General features: G+C 43.6%; 1 protein-coding gene across 2 annotated transcripts in view; it reads right to left on the reverse strand.

Annotated features, from left to right (window-relative positions):
* The window catches only part of dars2 (aspartyl-tRNA synthetase 2, mitochondrial), a 55,319-nt gene that overhangs the window by 15,461 nt on the left and 24,145 nt on the right, over nt 1–15,713 (reverse strand). For both annotated transcript variants that reach the window (XM_068037904.1, XM_068037903.1), the window contains exons 8-10: nt 12,166–12,272; nt 9,030–9,099; nt 8,479–8,658 (exon numbers count right to left, since the gene is read on the reverse strand). In XM_068037904.1, the coding sequence (XP_067894005.1) occupies nt 8,479–8,658; nt 9,030–9,099; nt 12,166–12,272 (357 nt within the window). The remainder of the gene's footprint in view (nt 1–8,478; nt 8,659–9,029; nt 9,100–12,165; nt 12,273–15,713) is intronic.

Below are 15,713 nucleotides of genomic sequence, written 5' to 3' on the forward strand. Positions count from 1 at the left end.
ATTCCAATGCTTTTCTGGCCACCCTCCCATCTTCCACCCTCAGATTTCCGAGCTTGTAGGGCAGCTGGAGTCATATCAGAGCATCAGGGAGCAGGATAGTTTCCTGGATCGTACTTTCCAGGAGGTGGTCACCCCACCGCTAGTAAGAGTTCAGGATACTAGATGGGTGGTTATCTGGAAGACTAGGAAGGGGAAGGAGGTGCAGGAGGCTTCGGGGGTGTGTGCCACTTTCAAACAGGTTCTCAGCACTGGAGACTGCAAGGAGTGATGATACCTTGAAGGAGTGCAGTCCAGACCATGGCACCAATGGGCAAGCGACTGTACAGGAGAGTGCAGAAAAAGTGCAGAAGTGCCATTGTTATAGGAGATTCCATAGTCGGGGGACAGACAGGCATTTCTGTAACTGTCATCGTGAGTCCCACATGGTGTGTTGCCTCCCTCGTGCCAGGATAAAGGGCATCTTGCAGAGGGTGCAGGATATTCTGCAGGGGAAGGGAGTGAGCTAGAAGTTGTGGTACACGTTGGTACCAATGACAGAGCAAGGACAGGTATTGAGGTCCTAAGGTCAGATTTTCAGGAGTTAGGGAGAAAGTTAAAGAATAGGACCTCGAAGGCAGTAATCTGTGGATTACTCCCAGTGCCACATGCGAGAGTAGAAATAGGAAGGTAGGATCAATGTGTGGTTTGAAGCATGGTGCAGGAGGAAGGGCTTCAGATTCTTGGGGCATTGGGATCAGTTCTGGGGCAGAAGGCACATATTCAAAAGGGATCGGTTGTACCTCAACAGGACTGGGACCAATGACCTTGTGGAGCGGCTTACTCGTGTGGTTGGCAAGGGTTTAAATTAAATTGGCAGGGGGGTGGGCACCAGCATATAGAAATAGTAAAGAGGAATAAGGTGCATTATGTGAGTGTGTTGGACAATACTAGAGAAGGGAGTAGTTCCATATTAGGAGCGGACTGAGAAGGGCTACGAGGAATGCAAAGACAGAATTACAATGCATGTATGTAAACGCACAAAGTGTGGTGAATAAGGTTGGTGAGCTACAAGCACAAATAGCAGTATGGGAGTATGATGTAGTGGCAATAATGGAAACATGGCTTAAAAATGGTGAGGACTGGGCGCTTAATGTATACAAGGATATAAAGTGTTCAGAAAAGATAGAAGGAAAAAAGGGAGGTGGGATGGCAGTACTGATTAGGGAAGACATTGTAGTATTGAAAAGGGAGAAAATCCTTGAGGGGGTAAGGAGAGAGTCCATTTGGTTAGGGTTGAAAAGCAAAAAGGGTATAATCACAATTCTGGGGGATATTCTATAGGCCTCCAAATAGTGAGAGAGATGGAGGAGCAAATCTGCAGGGAAATCACAGAGATGCGCAAGAACTATAGAATGGTAATATTGGGGGACTTTAATTACCCAAATATCGATGGCAATAATTTTAGAGTAAAGGAAAAGGAGGGGAAGGAATTTCTGGACTGTGTTCAGGAGATCAGTATGTTCTCAGCCCAACTAGAAAGGAGGCATTGCTAGATCTGGTACAGGGAAATGAGGTGGACCAAGTGTGTGTAGAGGAGCACTTGGTTGAGAGTGATCATTGTATGATCAGGTTTAGACTTGCAATGCAAAACAGCAAGGAATGATAAAGGTAGAGTGGCTAGATTGGAAGAGGACTAATTCAATGCAATGAGAAGGGATCTAGCCAGAATAAAATGGAACCAAAGACTGACAGGGAAAACTGTAATGGAACAATGGGTTATCTTTAAGGAAGAGATGCTTCAGATACAAAAGGCAAAAGGTAGGGGAACAAAAAAACAGGGTTCCTTGGATGACAAGGGAGATTATGAAGAAACAAAAAAAAAGGGTGTATGATACATGTCAGGTGAATTCTTCAAGTAAGAACCAGGCCATATGCAATAGGTTGAGAGGGGAGGTGAAGAGGATGATAAGACAGGCAAAGAGAAAATATGAGAATAGAATGGCAGGAACCATAAAAAGGAACCCAAAAATCTTCTCTCAGCATGTAAATGGTAATCGGGTAAAGAGAGGTGGAGTGGGACCTATTAGGGACATGGAGGGTAATATATTCATAGAGGCACAGGCAAGGCTAAAATACTTAATGAGTACTTTGTATCAGTGTTTACTAAGGAACAGGGATCTGACAAAATATCGGGAGAAGTGGAGAGAGTAGAGGCAATGGATAGGGTAAAAACTGAAGCATACAAAATTCTTACAGGGCTCAACAGGGTTGATGCAGGAAGGATGTTTCCCCTGGCTGGGGGTGGGGTCTAGAACAAGGGAACACAGTCTCAGAATAAAAGGTAGGTCATTTAGGACTGAAATTAGGAGGAATTTCTTCACTCAGAGGGTGGGAATCTTTGGAATTCTCTACTCCAGAGGGATGTGGAGGCTCAGTCATTGAGTATTTTCAAGACAGAGATCGATAGATTTCTAGATATTAAAGACAGCAGGGAATATGGGGATAGTGCGGGAAAATGACAATGAGATAGAAGATCAGCCATGATTGAGTTGAATGGCGTAGCAGGCTCGAGTGGCTGAATGGCCTACTCCTATTTCCTATGTTCCTTTGAACTGGAAAGGCTGGCCAAGCTTAGGGTAGATAGGTCACCTGGTCTGGATAGCTTGCATCCCAGGTTGCTAAAGGAAGTGGGGATGGAGATAGCAGAAGGGCCTGCCATAATCTTCCAATCTTCCCTAGATATGGGGGAGGTGCCAGAGGATTGCAGAGTGGCAAATGTGACATCCTTATTCAAGAACAGGTGCAAGGACATTGCTAGTAACTACAAGCCAGTTAGTTTAACATCAGTGGTGGGTAAGGTTTTAGAAATAATACTCAAGGAAAAAAAAACACAGGCACTTGATGAGGTTTGAGTTAATTAAGAATAGCCAGCATGGATTTGTAAAAGGCAGATCATGCTTGACAACTCTACATGAATTTTTTGATGAAGTAACAGAAGGTTGATGAAGGGAATGGGGTGGATGTGGTTCATATGGATTTGAAAAAAAGCGTTTGATAAAGTACCACATAAAAGGCTGGTTAACAAAATTGAGGCTCATGGAATAAGATGGTCAGTGTCCAATTGGGTAAAAAGCTGGCTTAAGGACAGAAAACAGCAAATCATAGTAAATGATTGTTTTTCAGACAGGAGGATGGTAAACAGTGGTGTTCCTGAAGGGTCAGTGGTAGGACCACTGCTTTTTTTGCTACATATAAATGACTTGGATCTTGGAATACAGAGTAGAATTTCAAAATTTGCCAACGACACCAAACTTGGAGGAATGGCAATGAGGATGATATGAACTGCCTGCAACAGGACATAGACAAGCTAGCAGAATGGGCAGACAAGCGGCAGATGGAATTTAATACAGACAAGTGTGAGGTGATGCATTTTGGCAGAAGGACTAGGGCGAGGCAATATAGACTTAATGGCGCAGTTCTAAAGAGTGTGCAGGAACAGAGGGACCTGGGGATGCATGTGCATCGATCTTTGAAGGTAGCAAGACATGTTGAGAGAGTGGTTAGCATAGCATATGGGATCTTGGGCTTCATAAATAGAGGCATAGAGTACAAAAGCAGGGAAGTTATGCTGAACTTTATAAACCTTTGGTTAGACCCCAACGAGAATATTGTGCCCAGTTCTGGTCACCATACTTCAGGAAGGATGTGAGGGCCCTTGAGAGGGTGCAGAGGAGATTTACCCAGAACAGTTCCAGGGATGGGGGATTTTAGTTACAAGGTTAGGTTGGAAAAACTGGGGTTGTTCTCCCTGGAGGAAAGGAGATTGAGGGGAGATTTGATAGAGGTGTACAAGATTATGACAGGCTTAGATAAGCTAGACAAAGAAAAACCTCATTCCATGACAATATAAAAGGCACAATTCAGCATAGCGGCGCCTCATCAGACCCCTTTCCTATCTTGAATGGCGTGAAACAGGGCTGTGTTCTCGCACCTACACTGTTTGGGCTCTTCTTCTCCCTGCTGCTTTCACATGCGTTCAAGTCATCAGAAGAAGGAATTTTCCTCCACACAAGATCAGGTGGCAGGTTGTTCGACATCCCTGCTTTTGTACTCTATGCCTCTATTTATGAAGCCCAAGATCATAAGAACTAGGAGCAGGAGTAGGCCGTCCGGCCCCTCGAGCCTGCTCCGCCATTCAATAAGATCATGCTGATCTTTTCGTGGACTCAGATCCACTTACCCGCGCTCTCACCGTATCCCTTAATTCCTTTATTGTTCTAAAAGATATCTACCTTAGCTTTAAAAACGTTTACTGAAGAAGCGTCAACTACTTCACTGGGCAAGGAATTCCATAGATTAACAACCCTCTGGGTGAAGAAGTTCCTTCTTAATTCAGTCCTAAATCTGCTCCCTCTAATCTTGAGGCTATGCCCTCTTGTCCTAGCTTCACCTGCCAGTGGAAACATCCTCTCTACTTGTATCTTATCTATTCCCTTCATAATTTTATATGTTTCTATAAGATCCCCCCTCATTCTTCTGAATTCCAATGAATATAATCCCAATCTACTCAGTCTCTCCTCATAAACCAACCCCCTCAACTCCGGAATCAACCTAGTGAACCTCCTCTGCACCCTCTCCAGTGCCAGTACATCCTTTCTCAAGTAAGAAGACCAAAACTGCACACAGTACTCCAGGTGCGGCCTCACCAGTACCTTATACAGCTGCAACATAACCTCTCTGCTTTTAAACTCAATCCCTTTAGCAATGAAGACCAAAATTCCATTTGCCTTCCTAATTACTTGCTGTACCTGCAGACCAACCTTCTGCGATTCATGCACAAGGACACCCAAGTCCCTCTGCATAGCAGCATGCTGCAACTTTTTACCATTCAAGTAATAATCCTTTTTACTGTTACTCCTACCGAAATGAATGACTTCACATTTATTAACATTGTATTCCATCTGCCAGACCTTTGCCCACTCACTCAATGTATCTATGTTCCTCTGCAAAGTTTCACAGTCATCTGCACACTTTGCTCTGCCACTCATCTTAGTGTCATCTGCAAACTTTGACACCCTACACGTGGTCCCCAACTCCAAATCATCTATATAAATTGTAAATAATTGCGGTCCCAACACCGATCCCTGAGGCACACCACAAGTGACTGATTGCCAACCAGAATAGCACTCATTTATCTCCACTCTCTGCTTCCTGTTAATCAACCAATCCTCTATCCATGCTAATACTTTACCCCTAACGCCATGCATCCTTATCTTATGCAGCAGCCTCTTGTGCGGCACCTTGTCGAAGGCCTTTTGGAAATCTAGGTACACCACATCCACTGGGTCCCCATTGTCCACCTTGCTCGTAATGTCATCATAGAATTCCAAAAGATTTGTCAAGCATGACCTGCCCTTCATGAACCCATGCTGCGTCTGCCCAACGGGACAATTTCTATCGAGATGCCCTGCTATTTCTTCCTTGATAATAGACTCAAGCATCTTCCCCACTACAGAGGTTAAGCTAACCGGTCTATAATTCCCCATCTTTTGTCTACCTCCCTTTTTAAACAGTGGCGTCACATCTGCTGTTTTCCAATCTGCTGGGACTACCCCAGAGTCCAGCGAATTTTGGAAAATTACCGCCAGTGCACCTGCTATTTCTCCCGCCATCTCTTTTAGTACCCTGGGATGCATTCCATCAGGGCCCACATGCCATGCTAACCACTCTCTCAACCTGTCCTGCCACCTTCAAAGATCGATGCACATGCATCCCCAGGGTCCCTCTGTTCCTGCACACTCTTTAGAACTGCGCCATTAAGTCTATATTGCCTCGCCCTAGTCCTTCTGCCAAAATGCATCACCTCACACTTGTCTAAGAGCAAAGACCAAAGTACAGAAGGTCCTCATCAGGGAACTCCTCTTTGCTGACGATGCTGCAGTAACATCCCACACAGAAGTGTGTCTGCAGAGATTCATCGACAGGATTGCGGCTGCCTGCAACGAATTTGGCCTAACCATCAGCCTCAAGAAAACGAACCTCATGGGACAGAACGTCAGAAATGCTCCATCCATCAATATCAGCGACCACGCTCTGGAAGTGGTTCAAGAGTTCACCTACTTAGGCTCAACTATCACTAGTAACCTGTCTCTCGATGCAGAAATCAACAAGTGCATGGGAAAGGCGTCTGCTGCTATGTCCAGACTGGCCAAGAGAGTGTGGGAAAATGGCGCACTGACATGGAACACAAAAGTCTGAGTGTATCAAGCCTGTGTCCTCAGTACCTTGCTCTACGGCAGCGAGGCCTGGACAACGTATGTCAGCCAAGAGCGACGTCTCAATTCATTCCATCTTCGCTGCCTCCGGAGAATCCTTGGCATCAGGTGTCATGACCATATCTCCAATGCAGAAGCCCTCGAAGCGGCCAACATCCCCAGCATATACACCCTACTGAGCCAGCGGCGCTTAAGATGGCTTGGCCACGTGAGCGGCATGGAAGATGGCAGGATCCCCAAGGACACATTCTACAGTGAGCTCGTCACTGGTATCAGACCCACCGGCTGTCCATGTCTCCGCTTTAAAGACGTCTGCAAACATGACATGAAGTCCTGTCACATTTATCACAAGTTGTGCGAATTAGTTGCCAGTGATTGCCAGAGCTGGCGGACAGGCAGGGCTAAAGAGTGGTGAGTCAAAGAGACTTAGCTGTTGGCAGGAAAAAAGACAGAAGCGCAAGGGGAGAGCCAACTGTGTAACAGCCCCGACAACCAATCTTATCTGCAGCACTTGTGGAAGAGTCTGTCACTCTAGAATTGGCGTTTATAGCCTCTCCAGGTGTTGCTTCACAAACCACTGACCACCTCCAGGCGCTTACCCATTGTCTCTCGAGACAAGGAGGCCAAAGAAGAAGGGTACAAGATTATGACAGGGTTAGATAAGGAAAAACTGTTCCCGTAAACTGATGGCACAAGGACTAGGGGACAAAGTTTGAAGGCTTTGGGCAAGAGATGCAGGGGGAATGTGAGAAACATAGAAAATAGGAGCAGGAGTAGGCCATTTGGCCCTTTGGACTTGCTCCGTCATTCAAAAAGATCATGGCTGATCGTCTAATTCAGTACCCTGTTCCCGCTCTCTCCCCATATCCCTTGATCCTTTTGGCATTGGTGAGGAAGAACTTTTTTATGCAGCAAGTGGTAATGCCCTGGAACTCGCTGTCCAAGGGGGTGGAGGAAGCGGAAACAATCAATGATTTCAAAAGGAAATTGGATGGGCACTCGAAGGAAATAAACTTGCATGGCTACAGGAATCGAGTGGGGGTGGGGGACGGATGGTGGGACTGACTGGATTGCTGCACGGAGAGCCGACATGGACTCGAAGGGCTGAATGGTCATCTTCTATTCCATAAATGACTCTACATATATACATACACACATATGAAACAGGAGCAGGAGTAGGCTACTCGGCCCCTCGCGCCTGCTCCACCATTAAAAAATTCATGGCTGAACTGGTTAATCCACATTCCCGCTACCCCCGACAACCTTTCACCCCCTTGCTTATCAAGAATCTATCTACCTCTGCCTTAAAAATATTCAAAGTCTCTGCTTACACTGCCTTTTGAGGAAGAGAGTTCTAAACACTCACGACCCTCTAAGAGAAAAAATTTCACCTCATCTCTGTCATAAATGGGTGTCCCCTTATTTTTAAACAGTGGCCCCTAGTTCTAGATTCTCCCACAAGGGGAAACATCTTTTCCACATCCACCCTGTCAAGACCCCTCAGGATCTTATATGTTTCAATCAAGTCGCCTCTTACTCTTCCAAGTTCCAGCGGATAAAAGCCTAGCCTGTCCAATCTTTCCTCATATGACTCAATAAACGTAACTCTGCTGCCCATATCCTAACTCACAATGTCCCGTTCACCCATCGCCCCTGTGCTGGCTGACTTATACTGGCTCCTGGTCTGGCCAACACCTCAATTACAAAATTCTCACCCTCATCTCTCCCAATCTCTGTAACCTTCTGCAGCCCTACAACCCTCCGAGATTATTGTGCTTCGCCATTTCTGGTCTCTTGCGCATCCCCAATTTTAATCACCCCACCATTGGTGGCCATGCCTTCAGCTGCCTATGGCCTAAGCTCTGGAATTCCCTCGTTAAATCTCTTTGCCTCTCAACCTCTCCTTCTATAAGATGCTCGTAAAAACTTACTTCTTCCACCTGTCCGAATATCTCATGTGGTTTGGTGTCAAATTTTGTTTGATAATGCTCTTTGCAACGGTTTACTATGTTAAAGACGCTACGTACACACAAGTTATTGTTGTTGAAGATCTCAGGAGACACAAGAATGTGGTTTGGAGTGGTCCTTTTCCTGCCCTTGCTGCAGGGAAACACTCTGTTCTATGAGCATCTCTCCCACTTTTTTCAAATTCAAAAATACATTTCAGGGTAACTGATTTCTAAAGATGGTTTAAAAGTGTATATCTCATCCCAAGAGAACTGACCTTCATTTCAAATCGAGTGTCAGGCTTGTCAACACCATAACTGTCCATGGCCTCTGCATAAGTTAATGCTGGGAAGGGTGTGTCAATGTCTCCTTTTTCCTCTGGCCAGGAGTACTCTATCAATCCTTCAATCAGCTGCTGAATCCTTGCCTGGTCTACAAATGACATCTCAATGTCGATCTAAAATGCACACAAGGGGATCAGTGATAGAAATATTACTTAAATTATACTACCATCAGTGAACACTTTTGTGAAGAAACAACAGTGCTGACACTTCAGAAGCATTTTTAGCAAGCAATTACAACAAAAGTTGTCAGATAGATTGCTTTATGTAACAAGTGTCAGTGGCACACAAATTAATAGTTCTTCTGGCACTTTACTATAAAATAACTCACTATGTATCAAATATAGAGAGTTTTTAATGTTTATATTTATTTTAGTGGAATAATTTGCTATCAGCATGGACAAAAATTTCATTTACCCAATATAAAGGATTTAAAAAGTTATTCCTGTCCTGTCTTTCCTTTGAGTTCCAACTCACCATAGCTCACCTGGGTAAACTCAGGTTGTCGGTCTGGCTTTGAGCCCTCATCTCTATAACAACGAGCCACTTGGAAGTACCTGCAGAAATATTGTTGCAGGTGAATCAACGCAATGTATACCTAATATAGCTTTTTTAATAGTAATATATACTTAGGAGAAATAAAGAAAAGGCTTATGCTTGCTTGCTGGTCATCTGATCAATAATTTTCATTCATTAAGAAGGAAGTTTCACCCTTAAACATCCAACAGCTGCAAACTCAAATTTCTGTTCTGCTTTCTGATGTGGTGAGACATCATGAATACTGATAAGCAGGTGCAATGACACCCCATGAACTTCTACATTTACTGCCTGTAGCATATTCTGCCGCTCGACAATTGCAATTCTGCATTAAGGATTGCAGAGGGAGTGAAAACAACAGTTTCTGCACAGATCAAAGAAAGAACCATTACTGAGTTTGATAGTAAGGTCGTTGGAATTAATGTGCAAGGTTGAAGTTAAAATCACCCAGGCTTGTTGATCACAACTTTACTGAGATTTACTTTATGCTGAATTATAGAATGAAATTCACACTGGTACTGATATACATCTGTTCCATTCAGAAGCAGCACTCCCCTTCCCTCTCCATAATGCCCTGAATTGATCAGGTGTTTGAAATGGATCCTCACTGGCCTGGATTTTGAAGAGGGGGGTGGGGGGGCAGAAAAAGGGTTGTCGATGAACTATCAGCGTTCATCATTAGCCATCTGTTGATTGTGGCCTTTGGCAGGGGCTCTCCAGCATGCACTTGTCAACTGCTCCAAAACATGTCACTGCTGGACTGTATCATTCAGGCTTTTGGTCAAATATATCTACAAGAATCATAATTACGAAGAGGGGGGGGGGAGAAAAATCAGCAATGCAGTGATTTTCTTATGCAATACTGAAACTGTCTTATAGAAGGTACATAGTGTCCTCTTATAAATCTTTTAACTAAATCTGATGAGCATGACACGGGCACTTCAGCTCCATGACGCCCCATCCACAGCCATAATGTAGGTATAAGCAGGAAACTAAACACCTTAGGATGCTGTTCAGTTATAATTAAGGCTTTCTTTAAAATTGAGGCCAGTTTTTTGAAAGATTATACCAAATCGAAGCAGTTCTTTCCCACTAGGTGTGCAATCATCTTAACTTTACCATATAGGTTTAATGGGAACAGCAGACATCTCGCCATTCATTGAACTGGAGGAAGACTTTTTTTTTTAAAAAGCATTTCAGAAAAGAATGAATTGTTAATCCAATTGATTTGTGAATGTATTTGTTGATTTGCTTCCTGAAAACTGTCTTGCTGCCTCCCCCAAAACTAAACCTCTAGCTAGAAGAACAGAAAATGCTGGAAATACTCAGCAGGTCAGGCAGCATCTGTGGAGAGTTCTGAGGAAAGGTCACATGGACCTGAAACATTTACTCTGTTTTTCTCTCCACAGATGCTACCTGACCTGCCGAGTATTTCCGCATTTTCTGTTTTTATTTCAGATTTCCAGCATCTGCTGTATTTTGCTATTGTATCAACAGATAATTAAGTCATGTGGCCTGATATTCCCTGCATGTCACACCTAAAGTTGTAGATTTCAGATTGAGGGAGACATGGAAATTCCATTTTTCTGTGAACACAAGCAAAGAGAGCCCGAACCATTATTGTTCTCTAAAAATGCATATGTTTATATTATGCTACATTACGTTGGCCTTGGAGGGAGTGGAGCGTAGATTTACCAGAATGATATTTGGACTCCAATGGTTAAATTGAGAGGAGAGATTACACAAAGTAGGAACAAAAACAGAAATGTTTCCGTTAACTCTGTTTTTCCCTCCACAAATGCTGCCTGACCTGCTTTTTCCAGCATTCTCTGTTTTGTTTCAGATTTCCAGCATCCGCATTATTTTGCTTTTACACAAAGTAAGGTTGCATTCCTTGGAATTTAGAAGTTTAAGGGGTGATTTGATCAAAGTTTTCAAGATATTAAGTCAAACAGATAGTGTAGATAAAAATAACTATTTCTGCTGGTTGGGGAATCTCGTACTGGGGGCATAGTCTAAAAATTAGAGCCAGACCTTTCAGAAGTGAAATTAAGAAATACTTCTACATGCACAGGGTGGCAGAAGTCTGGAACTCTCTTCCACAAATGACAACTGATGCTAGACCAATTGTTAATTTTAAAACCGAGATTGATAGATTTTTGTTAACAAAGGTATTAAGCAATATGGAGCAAAGGTGGGTTACAGATCAGCCACGATTTCATTGAATTGCAGTACTGTCTCAAGGGGCTAAATGGCCTACTCCTGTTCCTATGTAATGCCTGAAAAATATTTTCTCAATTTCTATGCTCAATATTACAAAGCAGAATTTTAAAACAAGCATACAAGGGTGATTTGTGCATTTGCTTTCCTGACACACAGGATGTGCCAAGAGTGTTTACTGGCAATTCAAGCATACAGCTCAGTGCGCCCATCATATGTTTCCTATTCTGGTTTGTAATATTCAGCACGAGAAATTCATAGAAAACATTTTGCACGTGCTACAGAATAGAAAATATATGTATACACTGAAAACAGTACAAGTTTTGCTATGCTTATCACTTGGGTTCTGCTCGTTCTTCACTCTCCCACAATTAAATTATCTATACTCCAACTCTACCATTGCTTACATGTAGTGTAAAGAGTTAGTGTGCAACTAAATGATATGGGAGAGGCTTCCCACGCCCAGCTTTGGAGTGGTGCCATGCCCCCCCACCCACCCCATGTCACCTCATCAACTTTTTCTACACGACCTAGCTCAGCTGAGATGGGGCACACATTGAGAATCTAAGACACAAAATCGCATTCTCCTCCTCTGTGACACAGAACATGCCATCTGGCTAACCCAACTTGTGATCTATTAACAATTAACAGAAAATATGTTGTTGTCTAGTTTCAAGTTATACAGAACAAATATTAGCAAGCAAGTTCCTGGCACTCTCACAGATATTAGGTTTGTAACGCTTTTTAAATTCTCTTGCAGTTAGTCTTTGGAAGTCACGAAAACACCTCAATTAGTCTAACATCTTCAAAACCTAAAAGCAGTCATCTTATTTTCGTGCACATTCAAAGGTAGTATAGGACCTTACCTGTCCAGTCCTCCCACCATCAGCATCTGCTTGAATTGTTGAGGGCTCTGCGGGAGGCAGTAAAACTTCCCTGGCTCCCTCGAGGGCACCACAAACTCCTTGGCTCCCTTAAGAACGAGCAATAAGGTCATTCTGGAGAAAGCTCGTATTGCTCCAGCAGTAATATAGACTGCACCGGGCTCCATCTGGAGGCTATTTCAGAAAGGCCCGCATCTCTTCACTGTCAAATAACCAACTCTGAATTTTTTCGAAGACTGTAGTAATCAGGAAATCAACAGAAAGTTGCCCAAATTGAATTTTAAACAAATTGAAACAGTTGAAGAATTTTAGGCTCAATATTCCACAAAATTATTTTGCCAAGATTCATGCACCAGCTTTATGATGCATTTTAGTCGAATGAAGAGATTTGTTTTTGGAGCAGTATTTAGCACATGCTCTCTATTCTCCAGACTTCCATAAACATCCACCTTTCCTGGTCATGATCAGAGGAGAAAAAGAGATGAGGGTCTTCCAAACAGAATATCTGTTTCAGGTTCATCAACTGTGGAGATTACAGCATCGCAGCAGAAGGGAAAGACATTCTTTCACCAATGGAAAGGACACATGAACCAGATGGGCAGATTGTCCATTGCTACCAATTAGTTTCCTAGATCATTGGGACTGTTTCTGGCAAAGGTGGGACCTGTACAAGTTGGACGGGTTGCACCTGAACCGGAACGGGACCAACATCCTTACTAGGAGGTTTGCTAGTGCTGTTGGTGGGGTGGGGTGGGTTTAAACTAATTTGGCAGGGTGATGAGATACAGAGTGGAGGTACAGTAAGGGGTGATGCACAGTCAAATATAGAAGAGAAACAGAGTCAGTCTGGAAGGCAGAGCAAATATAGATAAAAGCAAAATACTGCGGATGCTGGAAATCTGAAATAAAAACAAGAAATGCTGGAAATACTCAGCAGGTCTGGCAGCATTATTATATTAGAGCAAATATAGACCTGTTAAGGCACAAGTGAAAAATGCAAGGCTCGATTGCATCTATTTTAATGCAAGGAGTCTTACTAGTAAGGCAGATGAATTGAGGGCATTGATTAGCACATGGGATTATGATTTAATTGCTATAATAGAGACATGGTTGAGGGAGGGGCAATACTGGCAGCTCAATATTCCAGGGTATAGAATCTTCAGGTGTGACAGGGAAGGAGATAAAAGAGGAGGTGGTATTGCACTGTTGATCAAGGAGTCAATTACTGCAGTAAGGAGGGATGATATCTTAGAAGGTTCCTCAAATGAGGCCATATGGGTAGAACTTAAAAACAAAAAGGGGGCAATCACTTGGCTAGGAGTGTACTACAGGCTTCCAAACAGTCAGGGAGAGATAGAGGAGCAGATATGTAGGCAAATCTCAGAGAGGTGTAAACATAATTGGGTAATAATAGTAGGGGATTTCAATTTCCCTAACATCAACTGGGATAGTCTTAGTGCAAAAGGCTTAAGAGGGGCGGAATTCTTAAAATGCATACAGGAGAGCTTTTTGAGTTAGTACGTAGAAAGTCCTACAAGAGAAGGGGCAGTACTGGACCTAATCCTAGGGAATGATGCTGGACAAGTGGTAGAAGTGTCAGTGGGGGAACATTTTGGAGATAGTATAAGATTTAAGGTAGTTATGGAAAAGGATAAAGACGGACCAGAAATAAAGGTACTGAATTGGGGGAAGGCAGATTTCAGTATGATAAAACAGGATCTGGCCAAAGTGGACTGGGAGCAGCTACTTGTAGGAAAGTCTACATTAGACCAGTGGGAGTCATTCAAAGAGGAAATAGTGAGAGTTCAGAGCCAACATGTACCTGTTAAGGTGACGGGTAGGACCAACAAGTCCAGGGAACCCTGGATGTCAAGGGATATAGAGGATTGGATCAGGAATAAAAAGGAGGCTTATGGCAGATTTGGAGCACTGAAAACAGCGAAGGCACTAGAGGAGTATAGAAAGTGTAGGGGAGTACTTAAAAAAGTAATTAGGAGAGCGAAGCAGGGACATGTCAAAACACTGGCGGGCAAGATAAAGGAAAATCCTAAGGCATTTTATAAGTATATTAAGGGCAAGAAGATAAGCAGGGAAAGAGTAGGCCCATTAGGGACCAAAGTGGCAATCGGTGTGAGGAGTCGGAGGATATAGGTGAAGTTTTAAATGATTACTTTTCATCTGTGTTCACTATGGAGAAGGACGATGTAGGTGTAGAGATCAGGGAGGGGGGATTGTGATATACTTGAACATATTAGTATTGAAAGGAAGGAAGTATTAGCTGTTTTCGTGGGCTTAAATTTGGATAAATCCCCAGGCCCAGATGAGATGTATCCCAGGGTGTTACGAGAGGCAAGGGAGGAGATAGCAGGGGCTCTGACACAAATTTTCAAATCCTCTCTGGCCACAGGAGAGGTACCAGAGGGCTGGAGGACAACGAATGTGGTACCATTATTCAAGAAGGGTATCAAGGATAAACCAGGTAATTACAGGCCGGTGAGTCCATCATCAGTGGCTTGGAAACTATTGGAAAAAATTCTGAGGGACAGGATTAATCTCCACTTGGAGAGGCAGGGATTAATCAGGGAAAGTCAGCATTGCTTTGTCAGGGGGAGATCGTGTCTAACAAATTTGATTGAATTTTTTGAGGAGGTGACTAGATGTGAAGATGAGGGTAAATCAGTTGATGTAGTCTACATGGACTTCAGTAAGGCTTTTGATAAGGTCCTGCATGGGAGATTGCTTAAGAAGGTAAGAGCCCATGGGGTCCAGGGCAATTTGGCAAATTGGATCCTAAATTGGCTTAGTGGCAGGAGGTAGAGGGTGATGGTCGAGGGTTGTTTCTGCGAGTGGAAGCCTGTGACCAGTGGGGTACTGCAAGAATCGGTGCTGGGACCCTTGCTGTTTGTGATGTACATTAGCGATTTAGACGTGAATATAGGAGGTGTGATCAGTAAGTTCACAGGTTACACGAAAATTGGTGGTGTCGTAAATAGTGAGGAGGAAAGCCTGAGATTACAGGATGATATAGATGGGCGGAATAGTGGCAAATGGAATTTAATCCTGAGAAGTATGAGGTGATGCATTTTGGGAGGACTGACAAGGCAAGGGAATATACAATGGATGGTAGGACCCTAGGAAGTACAAAGGGTCAGAGGGACCTTGGTGTACTTGTCCATAGATCACTGAAGGCAGCAGCACAGGTAGATAAGGTGGTTAGGAAGGCATATGGGATACTTGCCTTTATTAGCCGAGGCATAGAATAGAACAGCAGGGAGGTTATGATGGAGCTGTATAAAACGCTAGTTAGGCCACAGCTGGAGTACTGTGTACAGTTCTGGTCGTCACACTATAGAACGAATGTGATTGCACTGGAGAGGGTGCAGAGGAGATTCACCAGGATGTTGCCTGGGCTGGAGCATTTCAGCTATGAAGAGAGAATGAAAAGACTAGGGTTGTATTCCTTAGAGCAGAGAAGGTTGAGGGGGGGACATGATTAAGGCAGACAAAATTATGAGGGGCATTGATAGATT

This window comes from Heterodontus francisci, chromosome 8 (assembly GCF_036365525.1).
Source record: "Heterodontus francisci isolate sHetFra1 chromosome 8, sHetFra1.hap1, whole genome shotgun sequence".
In the NCBI taxonomy this organism is placed as follows: domain Eukaryota; kingdom Metazoa; phylum Chordata; class Chondrichthyes; order Heterodontiformes; family Heterodontidae; genus Heterodontus; species Heterodontus francisci.